This window comes from Salmo salar, chromosome 11 (genome assembly GCF_965601325.2).
Source record: "Salmo salar chromosome 11, fSalSal1, whole genome shotgun sequence".
Lineage (NCBI taxonomy): Eukaryota > Metazoa > Chordata > Actinopteri > Salmoniformes > Salmonidae > Salmo > Salmo salar.
This window is the reverse complement of record NC_138301.1, coordinates 102,065,867-102,082,591: the sequence shown is the minus strand read 5'-3', so window position 1 is coordinate 102,082,591 and position 16,725 is coordinate 102,065,867. Positions and strand designations below refer to the sequence as shown.

Genomic DNA, 16,725 nt, shown 5'->3' with positions numbered 1-16,725 from the left:
CGCTATGATGCTAGCTAACCCACTTTGTTACTGTAAGATGTCTTCTTCCTAGACTTTCTACCCATCATTAACTAGCCCTCTGACAGATAGTCCATTAAGACAAAACACTGTGCAGCAACTAACAATCTGTTAGTTTAAAGGGTTGATTTCAGCCCTCCTATATAGTAAACTAATGATAGAGTATGATTTTTTTTTTAAAACATTTAAGGGGGGTTGGCAGATGCAAGGAGGAAGCTAACAGAATATGCATTCGGCGAAACTTCGAAGAGTGGATTTATGAGAACTGAAGATTCCAGCATGAAAAAAGCACCAAAAAAGAAACATAACCTGCCTCCTTTTGATAATCTCAAACGTTTGACTCTCACACCAGCCCTATCAGATCAGTAGAAGGGAATATTCCTTCAAAGTGACTGCTGAATCAAAGCACTTACACGTGGATCCCGACAAAGACCCACACACACAAAAAATAGCCTCTCGGACACAATGAGGAGGCATGTGAGGACTGAGGAGAGGCTGTGAAAGGGAGAGGGATGCTATGTCAGGTTATGTAGAGGAGAGACCGGCACTGCCCTGGCTATAAAGAACAGAGACTTCCCTGTTCCACAGCCTCAAGTTGGCCTGCTACTCTACTGGAACATTTGAATGGCTTTCACAACCACTGTGATTATTATTTGACCCTGCTAGTCATCTATGAACATGAAGAACAATCTGGCCTTAATGGCTATGTACTCTTATAATCTCTACTCGGAACAGCCAGAAGAGGACTGGCCACCCCTCAGAGCCTGGTTCCTCTCTAGGTTTCTCACTAGGTTCCTGCCTTTCCAGGGAGTTCTCCTTGCTACAGTGCTTCTACATCTGCAATGCTTGCTGTTTGCGGTTTTATGCTGGGTTTCTGTATAGCACTTTGTGACATCTGCTGATGTAAAAAGGGCTTTATAAATACATTTGATTGATTGGCTTCAGAGATGACATGAAGCAGGGATAATTTAAGCAATAAGGACTGAGGAGGTGTGGTATATGGCCAATATACCACATATAAGGGCTGTTCTTATGTACGATGCAAAACGGAGTGCCTGGATATATTGGCCATATACGACAACCCCAGAGGTGCCTTATCGCTAATATAAACTGGTTACCAACATAATTAAAGCAGGAAAAATAAATATTTCGTCATACCCGTGGTATATGGTCTGATATACCAAGGCTGTCAGCCAATCAGCATTCAGGGCTCGAAAAGAATGGAAGTTTCCTTTGAATCAACAGTTCCAAATAAAAACATGTCCATTGTGTCCCGACTACTGTGTCTCAGGGCTGTGATGTGGTGTAGTGCCCCAACGACTCATCTTTACCTTTACTGAACATAATAATGATGGGTCTCCAACACAGGCAGAAACCTTCCTCTCACATACAGCACACAATATACTGTAGCATAGAGAGGACTTGTGACGTACCCAGGTTGTACCAGACGTCCATCTCTCCGCTGAGCGTGCGGACCTCGATGATGCTCTGACCCAGGAAGTCATCGGACTCTCTCTTCAGACGCTGTTTCACCCGGGACTTGATGTCATCATCCTCGTCCCACACACGCACCTTGATACGGTCCGACGAGTTATGACACTCGCTGGGGGGGGGGGTTAGGGTGAGATGGTATCAAATCTTCACATTTACATTAAGAAAAGATATGCATGGTATTTACATTGCTTTTATGTACACATTGCAGTTCATTCTTCGATAATTCAACTGAACTTGGTTTGGCCTAATGCCATTTAAGGCAAACGAGGATAGAGTTAATTACCCATGTGTACCACTCCCCTAAATAAATGAGTGTCTGACAATGTCAGAAGGCTCCAGACAGCGTGTGACAATTAGGAAGTGGGTTCTTAAGACTACACACGCCTTTGGGTGAGGAAACCTAGACAGCCTGAGGCTTAGTCATGCCATGGCCTGCTTACACATAGGAACCCACTTAGGAACCCACTTCACCACGCATAGGGACCCACTTCACCACGCATAGGGACCCACTTCACCACGCATAGGGACCCACTTCACCACGCATAGGGACCCACTTCACCACGCATAGGGACCCACTTTACCACGCATAGGGACCCACAGTTTTACAAGAGAATACTACAGAGTACAACAAGATCCCAGACATTAACAGGGCCAGGTTAAATAGACTCACAAGTGGAAGTTCTCCTCCCAGACAGGGTTGAGGTTACCGTAGATGGTCTTGGTCCTCTTCTTGGTCTTGCCCACCTGGACCGTGACATAGGGGTCGCTGGAACCTGTCTTATCTTTGGCCTGCAGTCCCTGGGCACACAGTACTGCAGACAGGCAGATAACGTGGGACAGGAGGCAGGTTGATATCAATAGAGAGACATGGACAAAGTCAGATGGGAAGAGAAAGACTATTTACAGTAGAACAGAACAGTTTGTGGAACATGGCCACTAGTGCCATGACATTACTCCCTGTGTCTGTGTACCTGTGATGGTGATCTTGGCCGACCACTTGGAGGTTCCGTCCAGTACACTCTGTTTGATGGTCTTCATCTGCTGAGCGTGGATCGCCTTGCTGATGACAAACACATCCCGGATCATGTCAAAGATCTCCGGCTTGTTCCTCTCCCTGATCTTCATGCGGTCCTTCATGGCCATGATGATGTTCTGGGTACGATCCTCAGCCCCATGCTTTGAACTCTTCTCCGCAGCACCTAGAAAATCAGAAACCACACACTTAAAGTAAATGGACTGTCTTTCTGGCACCGTGTGTGAATATTGTCATGTAAATGGGCAAATCTGTTTATATGTATCCAGTTGTTTAAAGCCATTTATTTTCCGGTCCGAAATCAGGTGGATGTATAATTATGTCTTCACTGAAAAATTAAATCATAACCAATGACGTACACCATAATTACACAGTACTTTACATATCACTGACAACTGTATTCTGGGATGGAGATGAAGCAAAAGTAATTTAACAGGAAAGTTTGAGCCAGAAACTCTGTCGACAAATTCTGGAAAAAAGTGTCAACCTTGTCAATCAGAAGAAAAATGATAAAGTACAAATCCATTACAAATGGACATTTACGTTTCATACACTGTCAATCATGGGATTGCCTGCATTAGGCAACTAAGCTCAGTCATCGCGAAAGGATCTTAAACTTCCTCTTAGTCCAACTTCTACTGTGCTGTACTTACGCTGCAGGCAGTCAGCATTCAGCAGCTCCTGGCACTTCTCGTGACACTTGACCCCGCACTCGGAGCACCTCATGCCCTGACGGGCGATGCCCCACAGCAGCCCCTCACACTCATAGCAGTAGGTGGGCGTCGTGGCCGTCCACACCTCAAAGTTATGGGGCGTGGTGCAGGAGATAGGGTAAATCAGAGCCTGTAAGGTCTTCTTATAAACGTGGTTCTTCTACAGAGGGGAGAGGAGAGAGCAGAGAGTGAGGATACTGAGATATGACTTTTTCCTATGACATTGGTGAGTTTTGAAAAGAGTCTTAATTATCTCAGTAGAGAAATATGTATCCCATGATGTACTCACCAGCTCCTCGTCTTTGACAGAGGAGCGTGCGGCCATGGAAGAGGTGATTCCAGCCTTCCTGGCCTGGACCAGTGACTTGGATGACAGGGGAAAATAGTGTTAGTTGCCATGGTAACACACCTACAACCCTTCAACTAACCCCAAACAGTGATTACAAAGATTGGTGTAGTATTGTAAGTGTTAGAATACATTTTAAATGAGTTGTTAGGACCTTTACCCAGGGAGTGTACTACCTAGGTGAGTAATCCAAGGACCATAGAGCTTAAACACCCCAACCAAACCAAAGCGGATGAAGGAAGAAACTCATGTAAGGATTGTTACAACACAGGTCATATAAGAGGTGACATGGGCAGAACTGAACCATCACTGACCAGTCGAAGAAACAGACACTTAACCCAGGTGCGTGTTACCAAAGGTGGCTTGGGTTAAAACCCTGGTAGTGATGGTATGTTCATGGTTCAGCATGTAAGGGTGGAGAATAAAACCCCAACAGAACAAAATCAATCATATGAATCAATTAAGGGGAGAGGTAGAATAAGAGGAAGGGAATATTGTTTTAAGTTATTATATCAAGTAGGAATACCACAGTGCAGTTGCACGGTGACATATGGTTACTTATTTGCACCATAAAACCCTTGTTGCACATTAGTACACATTTTTTGCAGGACAGCTGCATACTGTACAATTTCTTTGCACAAGCAGTGCAATTTGTCCTACTTGATATACCGTTTTCCCTTTACATTTCTGACTACAAATGGGAGGGGAAATTGGGTTATTTCCACTTACCATAGCCTGACCAAGGAAAATGATTGCATACAAGCAAGTTGTGGGGGATAATTAAAGGTTTAAGAGAGGGGGAGAGAGAGATTACAAGACTGGTTTCACATGTGCCTCATTGGGTGATATCTTGGTGATTCCTCATGCGATCACTTTTTTTTTTTTTAAACAGATTGACTTAAGCAAACACTGAAATTATAAATGTAATCCTTAATTATCAAGATGCTTCTCTTGTGATGGTATTACAGGATATAAAAACATGTACTGACAGATATAAAAACATGTACTGACAGATATAAAAACATGTACTGACAGATATAAAAACATGTACTGACAGATATAAAAACATGTACTGAGATTTTAAGCTGTGACAAGGATGGGAGGCAACACTTACCACGTCGCTAACCAGGGGTATAGGCTTCCTCTTACGAAGGTCTGGCATGCTGTCAATCCCAAACAAACCACTTCCACCGCTGTGGACACAGAACAGAATGATACGCTTGTACTCATACAGAAACAGATGCATGAGTTCTTCTAACACATTAAAAAAAGCATGGCAAATCTAAATCAACAAATTATTTGGGTGTCATCATATACCCTGGCTTGATCCAAGCTTGTCTGGAGTTGGGTTCATCATCTCGTCCCTGCAAGATTTAAAACACATTAGGTTTTCAGATTCAGCTATTAGACCACAGCAAAAGACTTAATCTTATAGGTTAAAAAGGTACACAGAGGATAGAGAATGGAAAGACACACAGCTGGTTGAGTTTCACTTCTTGGACGGTACATGCAGAACAGATCACATTCAGAACATCATTTTAAGCAATGTCTTAAGACAAGGATCACAGTTGATCCATACATGGCATCTAATGATTGTTGGCAAACTGAAAAGCCGAAAATAGAAGAAAAATATATAAATCAATAGCAAAAGGGAGGTACTTGTAAAATGAGACAGGAAAGAGATGAACACATTAAATGACCAGTTTTCTGTTCGATATCACTAACAATGTACAGATGCAAATAAAAGAAGGGGGGGGGGAAGAGTACTTCAGAGAACTCTTTTGGAGTTGTGCAATAACGTGGGGAAAAAGCGACAGACGTATTTCATCTCTCTTCCTCTGAGGTAAAGTGTTTCATCAGTGCCTGTGCAGCTCCTCCTCTCAGATGAATGGGGATAGAGTTGGGTAGCTGGGCTCTCTAGGGCTCCTCTCCCTCTGCCTCTCCTAGTACTAGGAGGTTCTGACAGCGTTTGAAACAGTTCTGAGGAAACCAGGCAGGATTGGTTGCTGTATGTAAACACTGGAGCTGGTGCTCAGAATATGGCTTCTACAAAAAAACTTCACAACCATGTTTCTACTGATTTGATGCTGCCAAGAACATCATTATTTTACCCTATTCAGATTTTGAAGTACAGAAATAATAGGTAATTTTAATTCAATCAAAACATAATCGAAAAGCCATTTGAAAATGCATTCATTAGGGGCAAACCTCAACAATAAATAATAAATTACAAGCAGTTAAACACCTCCGCTAAAGGTATGACAAAAGGAAAACATTGGGACCGTGCATAGGATATGAAAACACCCAACGGCAAACGCAACAATCACATCAAAACTCAAAATATATCTGTGTGAATGAAAACAACAAAACATAACTAAAAAGGGAGCTGATTTAAAATGCATGAGAGTAACCTGGTCATCTTCCCTGCTGCCGTCTGGAAGGAAGAAAAATCCCCGAAAAAAGAAAACATTAGGGTTCATGGATATAAATAGCTAAGAAAATATCAAATAACCAGATCAACTACACTAGCAATCAATAGTGGCAATTTTCAACCCAAGGTGGCAGGATCAATCATAATCGTGTAATGCTACATTCATTAGTATAAATCATGGGCTAATGCAGTCAGAGAAAATCTGTCACAGTTTAGGTACATAAGGAATATGAGTGTTAGATTACTTATTTTTAGCTGGGCTTGCAAATACTGTAGTGCGCAGCTACCTGGATTGAACTCCTCCTCAGAGAAAGTGGACTGGGATCCTTGGGAAGATTTGGACAGTTTGCGTCTCTGTCTCTTTTCTTTTAGGATGCGCTGCAGATTAGCAAGTCGTTCCTTAGGGCTGACAACATCCTGTTCACTACACTCATCCTGATCAGCTCCATCATGGTCCTCTCCTATTGGACTTAACCCTATCCCCCTTGGGCTGAGGTTAGACTCTCCTGGACTATGCCCAGCCCCTCCAGGAGGAATGTGGTCTGATGTCAGCTCTGGGTTGGACAGTTCTCCATCAGTCTGATACTCTTCTCGGCTCTCTAAATGCTCCATGGAGTGATATTCAGTAGGGGTGCAGGGGGAGTGAGTACTTTCCTTTGTGGATGCTTGTAGGGAGCACAGCAGGTTCCCTTGGGCTGGGCTGCAGTCCACATACACTGAGGCCTCACTGTATTCTTCCAGTGGAGACCCAGAGCGGACGTGATCAGTTGGCAGAGTGATCTCTCCTTCAGGAGGATCAGGGGAGCAGGGTCTGACAGGAGAGGGAGCTGCTTCAGACTCACTGTCATCTCTACCATGTTCTAGGCTGGACCCCTCCAGCTTCCTCAGAGCCCCTTTCAGAGCTGACCTGAAATTGAGCACAGCCTCCCCAATGCTCTTCATATCAAATCCCACATTGAGGGGCTGGGTGTTCTCAGGTTCAGGGATAGGCAGGTCCCCTGACTCCCACTCTCCTGCATCGTCTCCTGGGACAGACTGTTCAGTCCACTCCCTGTCCAGGCTCCAAGCAGATCCCGTGTCCAGGGCATCAAAGGAGGACGGACGATGGTCACAGGAGGAGTGCGGCTCCAGGTAGCCATCATCACAGTCTGTGAGCAGCACAGTGGAGTGACTCATGCTCCTGGACGGCCCACAGCTCCCCACATCATCAGCGAAGGCGTCTACAGTGTGGTAGCCAGAGCTCCGGGAGTATGGGCAGTTGGCTGAACAGTCACACTCCAAGTGTCCATTGCTGCCCTGCTGCCTGGGGGGCCGCCAGTCCACCACACTGGACGAGCTGGAGGGGGAGTTTTTGTGGCAGCTGAACAGCAGGGACAGGTGCTCTGAGCTGCTGTGGGAGGACTGGCCTGGGGTGCAGCTGGTCTCTCCTGTGGTGTACCTGTCCCAGCCACCTGGCCGTCCACAGTGGTCCTCCACCTCCTCTCCACTGTTCAGACAGGAGCAGACGTCCTCTTCACTCCAGCCATTCTCCCCACTCCACCCCCCATCTCCACTCACACTACGCTGCATGTCCGCCGATGCCCAACCGCTCTGCCACACCCCAGCCTTACCAGAGCGGTACCTGGTGTCCCGGTCCAGAGTGTTGGAGCTTTGGCCAGAGGACAGGGAGCTGGTGCTGGGGCAATCATGGGCATACCCCCGCTCCAGGTTGGAGAGGCTGGACCCTGGCCCTGAACAGGGCACGTCTGAGCTGTGATCTGAGTTCTCCTGGTCGGGTAGTTCAGGTTGGAAAGGAGGTAACCTTTCTCTCCATCTCTTAGGTGACCCCTGGGGTGGCATCATCATCATCACTGGGTCTTTGTCCCAAGACTCGTGCCGGTGCTCCAGTAAAGGACTGGTGGCCCTCCTGTGAAAGGCTGTGACAGCATTCTGTCTGCCTAGGCTGCCGCGTCTGACGCTGAGCCTCTGAGGTGTCTGGGAATAGAGCTGGGTCTGGGGTCCTGGTGCCGAGGCTCCATAGGAGCAGAGCTCCCCTATCTCATTCAGCACTGCATCCACACAGCAGGAGACCTCGTCCACAGAGCCCCTCACAGAGGTCAGGTAATGCCGCAGGTCTGATATGTCCTCCTGGATCTTGTTGATCCCTCGCAGTTCTTTCAATATGTGCTCGACGATGTCACTGGACCCTTTTTCTCCCTCCTCATCTTTCTCCTCCTCTTCTTCTTCTTTCCCTTCAATAGGAGAAGGCCTGTGTGTGTCCTCCACAACCCCGATCCCATCCTGACATTCAGAGCTGCTGTTCTCTCCAGAGGGAGAGGTGGGGAGACTAGTGGTGGGGCCGTTGGTGCGTACAGTACAGGGGGCGTTGATGAAGCCCTCCCTGTTCAGCTCCATCTCCCCAGCCACAGGTGGGTTTAGAGTCACTGTGTGACTGCGGCCGTTGGGCAGGGAGGAGTGGAGTCCAGGCAATTCTCCACTGGAGGGGTTTCTCTTCAGGCCACAGATGAATATGTCCTGCTGCATCTCCACAGGGGTGTGCTGGTCCTGGGGCTGGTGGATGGAGGGCTCCACAGGCCCCGCCGGGCCCTGCAGGTACTTCTGGAGCTTCCTCCGCATGCTGCGACTCACCTTGGGGCTCTGAGTCCTCTTCCCCCCCCCCAGCTCCCTCCTCTTGGACCACTTGTGTGGACTCTGAGGTGCCTCTGTCCCTTTGGGTTCATCTCCTCCACTGAGGCCCCTCTCGTGACCCCTAGAGAACATCCCTGAGGACTGTATGGGGGCCTGGCTTTACTGGTCTCCGTCCTCAGGGGCCGACCAGCACCCTGGGTCTTGAATCTCTGTGTGACCACACAACATCCTGAAGATATAGAAGAGGCTGATCTGCTTACAGAGCCTTGTCCATGACTGGCGAGAAAGAGAAGACCAAGACAAATAATATGCAACATTTTTTGGGGGGGGGGAAATGCTTGTTTTCTATCAACACGAACCTTCCCCTATGCATTCTTCTAAGCCATTTCATCCTTTACATTTCAGTCATTGGCATACAGCACACAAACCCCTCAGAGAATCAATACAATTTATACAAATTTGCATAATTCCACATCTTCATTTTGAGAGCTTGCCAGTATTCTAATTTTTCAGTCCAACAGACCAGAAAGCAGAGAGAGAGAAAAACAAGAATGTATTCCTGCTGCTATAATGGCTCATGAGATCATGATGAAAAAACAAAGTAAATAAGTGGCTCTATAGCCAAGATAAGTTTAATTGCAATGGTTGACTGAAAATATATTTTTAGCTTCGATTTGGTTTGCAAACAACCTACATAACCATCTTACTAGCTCATGCCAACGCATTCCTATGTACATTGCAGGCAGAATTCTATAAAAACACACAGACAGACACTCAGGCATGGGAGAGTGGGAGTAGAGGGCTTTAATCTCTGCAACGCCAGAGAGATAGACTATGGAGGCAAAGTGGAGCGTGGAATTGTGATAAAAAAAAAAAACACATTGATATTGGGGGTCATTGTGAGTCAGGCCAACGCTCTGTATATCAGTGGGTTGGCCACTCACCCACTCTCTTCACTCACAGAGAAGGAAGGATCATGGAAATGATCGGACCATACAGCTGGCCTAAACTCTATAATTAGGACGTGATCAGAAGACAGCCTTGTACTTAACTGACGGCTCAATTCTATCCTCTGAGTCAGTGTCATTATTGTGCACACACCAGCTGCAATAGAGGTAGATAGCTGTGACCCCTCCCCCTGATAGACACAGTGTGTGGGCTGGTTGAGTGACACAGGGATAACTAGGGAATCTGTTGGGTCACATGACCATACTATCTGACTTGAGTGACTTGTACTTCAATATATGCAAGCTATTGTAGAAAGATGCATGTCATTTAAAATCAAGGCATATACCTGTACATGGAAATCCATGATTTTATCTCCACTGTAGTGAGACAATAAGTTAGTATGCACTTATGCAACAGCCAACTAACACTCAAGGATTATTTGCTGGGCTTAACCTATTCATCTGCCTCTCAATCCCCACTGATCCTGGGTGTTGGAAGACAGCTCAGGCAGTAACAGCCCAACCCTATGCACTTGCTGTGTAGCATTATGCTGTTAAGCAGCAACCCGCTGAGGAGAATCAGTGCTGCACAATTTCCCTCCCTGTGCTGTTGTCTCTGCGTCAGACAGAGTGACAGACAGACTGGTCAGTTTAACCACCATCTTTCTGTGTGCTTCTGTGGCCATTTGCCCAGCCCGAGAAGTCTGTGTCAGACAGAGCACAGGGTTAGCTGAACTTTTTCCCCATCAGCTTTTCAGGCAGTTTTCACCTAGGTCTAACTGGACTGGCGTTTCTGATGCATATAACTAGATACATACCAAACATGAAAATGACCAATAAGATAAAACATATTGCCATAAGTCATTGAAGGGCAAGTGCAGTCTAAAACATGATTTTTCTGTGTTTTATATATATTTCCACACTGAGGTTGGAATAATGCTGTGAAATTGTAAAAACTATGATAATGCCCTTTTAGTGTATGAGCTGTTTGAAAGGACTACCTGAAATCTCTGTCTGTTTTGGTGGGATGGAGCTTTGGCCTTTCCATGGTAACATTACCATGTAGTAAATTAGTTAGACTGATAAGAGCTCCAAACCTATCTGCCAATAACAGCTAGTTTTCAGTTTTCCCCTCCCCACTCAGACCTCTCCCAGACAGTGCTAGCAAAATTCTTGATTGACAAATTGCTCTTTGCTAAGAAGCTATTTTTGTTTCTTTTTGGCCATTTAATTGAAAACAATCACAGTTAGGTAGTGAATCGTTAGCCAGAAATGATTTGATATTGAGATAATGGCTGCATTGGAGCTTTAATACATTCAGTCACTAACAAAAGTGATTATGTCTCTATCAGTCTATTTTCTGTTAGCTGAAGAGATCTGTGGTGAGTCGTGACATTTGCGTTACAGCACCCTTGTGGAGCAGCAGCATGTTAAAAGTAATCGACCGTACCAAGGGGAATATATTTACTCGTAATGTAGAGAGGGGCTTGTGTTGAGCGCAGCTAATGTTGATTACTCTACAACAAGAGATGCCAACCATCATTGGAATTCATTGAAATTCCACAACTGCCTCTGTCTGTTGTTACTCACTCAAATGGATTCAGGGAGACATTGGCTCCACTGTGACTGTGAAACAGCGGATAGATAGAGCATTGGCATTTGTTATGGCAGATGGCCTAAAGTTTGTAATGAACAGTGATGGATGTGGATAGAATTTCTATATCACGTTATGTTTCCAACTTAATAGAAATGTATAGTCAGAGTAGAAACCTTCCCAAATGATTGGACAAATTCACCTGGGCTGGGGCAAACAAGGCCAATGTTTCCTTGCCAACCTATGAAGCAAATGTATTTATTCTATAGCCCTAGTACTATAATAGACATAAACGTTTCAAATGTAACACATTACAACATAAAAGTACTGCAAGAATGACTTTGCGCCCATCTGAATTGATAGGGGAGTAATTCTATGGCTGTTAAGACGGAACAACTAAGAAGATGTAAAAGGATAAGAGGTGTTAAAGTGCATCTCCAGCTTGCGCACAGGACTCCCTGGTGGGAAACATTCCTAACCCTCTCCTCCACTAGAGGTTTAACCTCTGTCCAATACCACTCAAGTACTGGAGGTGTGCATTAGCATGATAAGAGCACAGTTGACGGGAAGGCATAATCATGAATAGCACTAAGACAGCTAGCTGCCAGACCAACGGTGCTGTTATTAGTGATGCACATTTATAAAAGCTGCCCAGGACTGTTATGAATCACATATCACGCCAATGAGGTTATTAGCAATATAAGTACAGGAGAGGTTTAAAAGACTGTTAGGAATCAGATATCCTCATGGTGGACATTGACTTTCCATTTAAATAGCTTTTTTTTGCCATTTCATATCATAATGCATTAACTATGACAATATGGAAATAAACAGGGACAAAATGAACAAACATTCCCAGGTAAAATACACATTATTTATCTAAAATGTGATTTAGACAACAATCACTTTCACAGCAGTCCTTAGCTGGGCTCCTGAAGACAACTCCTGGCCCATTTAACGTATGCAGCCAGCTGCCCATATAATCTGAATGGCCAGTGGCTCAGCCTCAGCAGTAAGCTGTCCAGAGCACGGAGAGGGGGAGCCGGCTGGTAGAAGTATGTCTGGGTAATTCTGACTGAGTCACTGGAGTGCCCCAGAACAATGTCTTTTCTCTCTTTCCTTCATGTTCTGTGGCCTAGAAAAAAAGTCTGGCTTGGTTTGCTCGTTTTCAACTGATCAATTGGCCGCTCATTCTATTCCTATTCATGCAACAGGAGCAACGTTGTCATTTTCATAATTATAAAAAATGATATTGGACTATATCACAATATCAAACCTGGGTTCAACTACTTGTTCAAATATCTACATTACTTTCATATATACTGAACACAAATATAAATGCAACATGTAGAAATCTTCCATAAGCACAAAAAGCTTATTTCTCTTATTTCTGTAATAAAGCCCTTTTGTGGGGAAAACTCATTCTGATTGGCTGGGCCTGGCTCCCCAGTGGGTGGACCTATGACCTCCCAGGCCCACCCATGGCTGCTCCCCTGCCCAGTCATGGGAAATCCATAGATTAGGGCCTAATTCATTTATTTAAATTTACTGATTTCCTTCTATGAAGTGTAACTCAGTAAAATCTACGAAATTGTTGCATGAATATTTATTTCAGTCTAAATTCGAAGAAAGTATTCAGATATATTTCATTTGAAAAGACAAGTAGTTTAATACTTTTATGAATTTGGAAAAACACTTGGAAAGTATTTTAAAATACTCAGATACACTCATGCATTTAACCCAGTTATTTGAAAATATAATTTTCAATAAGTATTTGAAAATTCAATTTTAAATAAGTACCGTAAATTCCGGACTATAAGCCGCAACTTTTTTCCCACGCTTTGAACCCCGCGGCTTAAACAATGACGCGGCTAATATATCGATTTTTCCCGCTTTCACATTTTTTTTCTCCAAAAAAACACATTCTGTGACGTGCTCAGTTTTTTGGCGGCATGAAGCTTTCATTAGACCAATGAAATTGCCGAACGGGTTAAGGTCAAACAACTTTTTTGTTTAGTGTTTAGATTAAATCGAACGCGCTCTCAAACTTCCCATCATTCTGATTACGGTAGTCATTTTGTCACCCTCATTATGGCAAAGACACGGAGAAATGCATATGATGCAGCTTTCAAGTTGAAGGCGATTGATCTGGCTGTTGGAAAAGGAAATAGAGCTTCTGCACGGGAGCTTGGTCTTAATGAGTCAATGATAAGACGTTGGAAACAGCAGCGTGAGGAATTGACTCAGTGCAAAAAGACAACTAAAGCTTACTGATTATTTTTTATTTTTTGTTACAAGCCGTGTTTCGTTAAAGCCTATTTATTTTTGTTACAAGCCGTGTTTTGTTAAAGCCTGTGTAAAGTTAATTTGTTTCAATGTACCGGTAGGCACCTGCGGCTTATAGACATGTGCAGCTTATTTATGTTCAAAATAATACTTTTTTTAAAAAAAAATTCAGTTTATTCAGGCTAATATTCAGGTGCGCTTAATAGTCCGGAAATTACGGTATTTGAAAGTACTCTCAAATGCAATTTGGTAGACTATTTGGTTTTTACAAATAACCATTCTATACTAAAATAAAAGTACTTGTTTTGGACTGTGTATTTGAAAATACTCAAATACACAGAAAAAGTATTTTAAATACCAGATAATTAAATACACATAATTTGAACCCAAGTCTGCACAATATTACTCTTTGTTATGGAAACATTTTTCTGTTAGCCACACATTTCATGAAAAAACATTCTCTTAAGTTTATGTAGCACAATATTAAATGCAAACTTTATGCAATAATACCATTTCTAAAGATGCATAAAATTCAATAAACCTTACCTCATGAAGGCAGAAAAAGGTAATAGTATACTGTAAGAATCTGTGAAGCCGAGAGAAGTCACTTAGTGGGAACCGTTGACTCCATGTGGAAAACTGCTCAATAGAAGACAAGCGCCAAATCTTAAAAGTAATTTTTTTCCCCTTTCTTTAAATATCCCCAGGTGCTTTTAATTCCATGAGCTACATTCAAAGCACATTGGACTGCTCGTCTTCACCCAGATTGACAGACGCAGGAGAAGTGTTGACTCTCTCATTCCAGATGTACAAACCCAGGAAGGGCAAGCGCGAGGAGTCTAGGCTCACATGACAGTTCAGTCCCAGTTAAGTACCCCTCCCTCCCGCTCTTCGTGCATTCCCTCTCTCATTCCGTCCCCATTCTCTCTGTCCTCTGGCGATGTATTCCAGCACAAAGATAATCTGAAGCTGTGAAAATGCCAGCTCTCAGTCTCCCTCTCTCTCCACCTCTATCTGTACCATCCTGCTGTCCTCACTCGCTTTCCATTTGACCCTTATACCGGCCCTATAGCAATCAGTATAATGGAACACAGCACCATGACAAGCCCTTCCTCATAACCAGGCTGCATGGCTTAATAAATGGAATGCATCTCAAGACACCGCACTACTATAACCTGTTCATCACGACCAGCACTGGTTTCTAACCGCGGATCAATTGGTTTAATGGAGTGCATGAATAGAAACAACATCATCTGTGCTACAGCTGAAACCAGTCCTTCTAGTCTTCTACACATTCCTCATACTGTATATGAACCAGACCTGGGTTCAAATACATGTGTATTTTAAAAAATTATAATAATGTGTATTTGAGTATTTCCAAATACACAGCCCAAAACAAGTACTTTTATTTAAAAGACATGCTCCAGAACTTTGGCGACTACAAAATCTTTCTTAAACCTCCTGCTGTGGGCTGAATGTGTCAATGTGTAGTTCATACATGCAAATCTATGAACAGAATTACTGTGTTACCTCAGTTAGCTACAAAATCCCTAGTTTGTAAGCAACCGTTTTTCCTGGAAGCTGTGCTGCGCCATGTTCCCTATATTTCCCTCCTTGTGGGCCAGGCCCCTAGCAATTACAGTTCTAGCCAACGATCTTTGATCTTTTTATTCAAATAAAGGTTCTGAATACTTGTTTTGAAATGTATTGAAAAGTAATTGAAATACCTGCAATAGTATTTGAACCCAGGTCTGATATGAACTGTCTCTGACCAACAGATAGACCGACGATATCTGACCATTCTTTTGCAATATAAACCTTAAAAAGGTAGTGACGGGGAAACAAAGCTTCCAGAAGCATTGATGCTTTCCAGTCAATTGTGTCAAAAATAGGTTCATTACTCACGGCTTTGATCAACACAGTGTACACTAGTGGCACATGCTGGTCAAAATAATTTAAAGCAGCCAAATTATTATAGATGATGTCCCACACGGTGTAGCGCATGCGCCGAGTAGCCTTTTTGTCTTATACCGAAACCAATACCAAACCAATCAGGTGATTGTTCGACAAAATTAAACTTCGGACGTCATTGATCACGCGCTTCTGATAAAGTGATACAGGCATCGGCACACTGTTTCGAAGTAAACTGCTTAGCGATTTCGACGCATGCCGTGGCGCTCCGGTATCACTAGTTAAAAAAGGTCCACTATGCAAGAAATCGCTCTGCCATTTCCTGGTGGCTAAAATTAAAATAGTTTGCCTAATTTCAGTTCATGTGACAAAATAAGCAAGTAGTGTTGAGAATCATTGAACAATCTAAACTGCTGTGAAATATCTTTTCCATAACCAAAAATAGTATTTTTCAACTATTTGAAGCTGGTTTACAACACCAAAAGTAAGGCGCAACACCACAACTTAAGACCAGGGAGCATAGAAATAGTGCACATAGAACAGATCTTCCACTTCTTAGACTTGCTTTCAATAAGAAAGACAGAACTATAACTCACATTTCTATGTGAATTTGGTCAAGTCACCCAAAAAGTTACATATTGCAGCTTTAAGGCAGCTCCACCCAGCCACTTACATCACAGAGAATCAGGATAAATTGAGGTTGACAGAGATGTCATTCCTTTTTTGATGTATTCAGTTTGGATTCAGGTCTTTCCGCCCTCTTAACTCATTCAAATGCACTTGTGTAGTAAGCGCCGAGTCTACAATGTGAAATCAGCATGGTTTCTCACTACCTTTCTGCAAATATCCCAGCCCATCCAATTATTTTGTACAATTTTGAAAAAAAATCTGTATGTGCAAAATTCTTTCACTATCCTTATACTCCAAAGTGAGCGTCACAGGATAAAGCACATTTGCTCGACAAAATGCGCAAAATAAAAATGTGATAAACATTGAAGCTGTACTTCTTTATTCCCATCACACTTATTCCCTATTTTCCTGCATCTTTCCCTCACTCTCTCGTTTAGTTGTTCAGTCTCTATCCTAGGCGCAATTCACCACTCCATTAGTGCAGTGGCTACAGAGGGAGAATGAGTCAGAGATGGGAAGTATTTCTGATCTTAAAATACGTATTTCAATAACCTTTTAGTATTTCACTGGTCTGCTCTACAATCCAATGTATTTTGTAAGAAGATACTTTCGAAACCTGAAATGTTTATTTTCAAAATACAAAATCATTGTATACACAATATTTTTATAGCAGTTCACAATTTTGTGGCCAACT

The 16,725-nt window shown here is 43.4% G+C and overlaps 1 protein-coding gene across 4 annotated transcripts in view; it reads right to left on the bottom strand.

Moving 5' to 3' along the window:
* Nucleotides 1–16,725, bottom strand: part of LOC106563215 (protein unc-13 homolog B) — a 126,003-nt gene that overhangs the window by 38,210 nt on the left and 71,068 nt on the right. For all 4 annotated transcript variants that reach the window (XM_045690006.2, XM_082958197.1, XM_082958196.1 and 1 more), the window contains 7 exons: nucleotides 4,922–4,968; nucleotides 4,719–4,797; nucleotides 3,548–3,622; nucleotides 3,199–3,418; nucleotides 2,484–2,711; nucleotides 2,183–2,324; nucleotides 1,452–1,621 (listed from right to left, as the gene is read on the bottom strand). In XM_045690006.2, coding sequence (XP_045545962.1) covers nucleotides 1,452–1,621; nucleotides 2,183–2,324; nucleotides 2,484–2,711; nucleotides 3,199–3,418; nucleotides 3,548–3,622; nucleotides 4,719–4,797; nucleotides 4,922–4,968 — 961 coding nt within the window. The remainder of the gene's footprint in view (nucleotides 1–1,451; nucleotides 1,622–2,182; nucleotides 2,325–2,483; nucleotides 2,712–3,198; nucleotides 3,419–3,547; nucleotides 3,623–4,718; nucleotides 4,798–4,921; nucleotides 4,969–16,725) is intronic.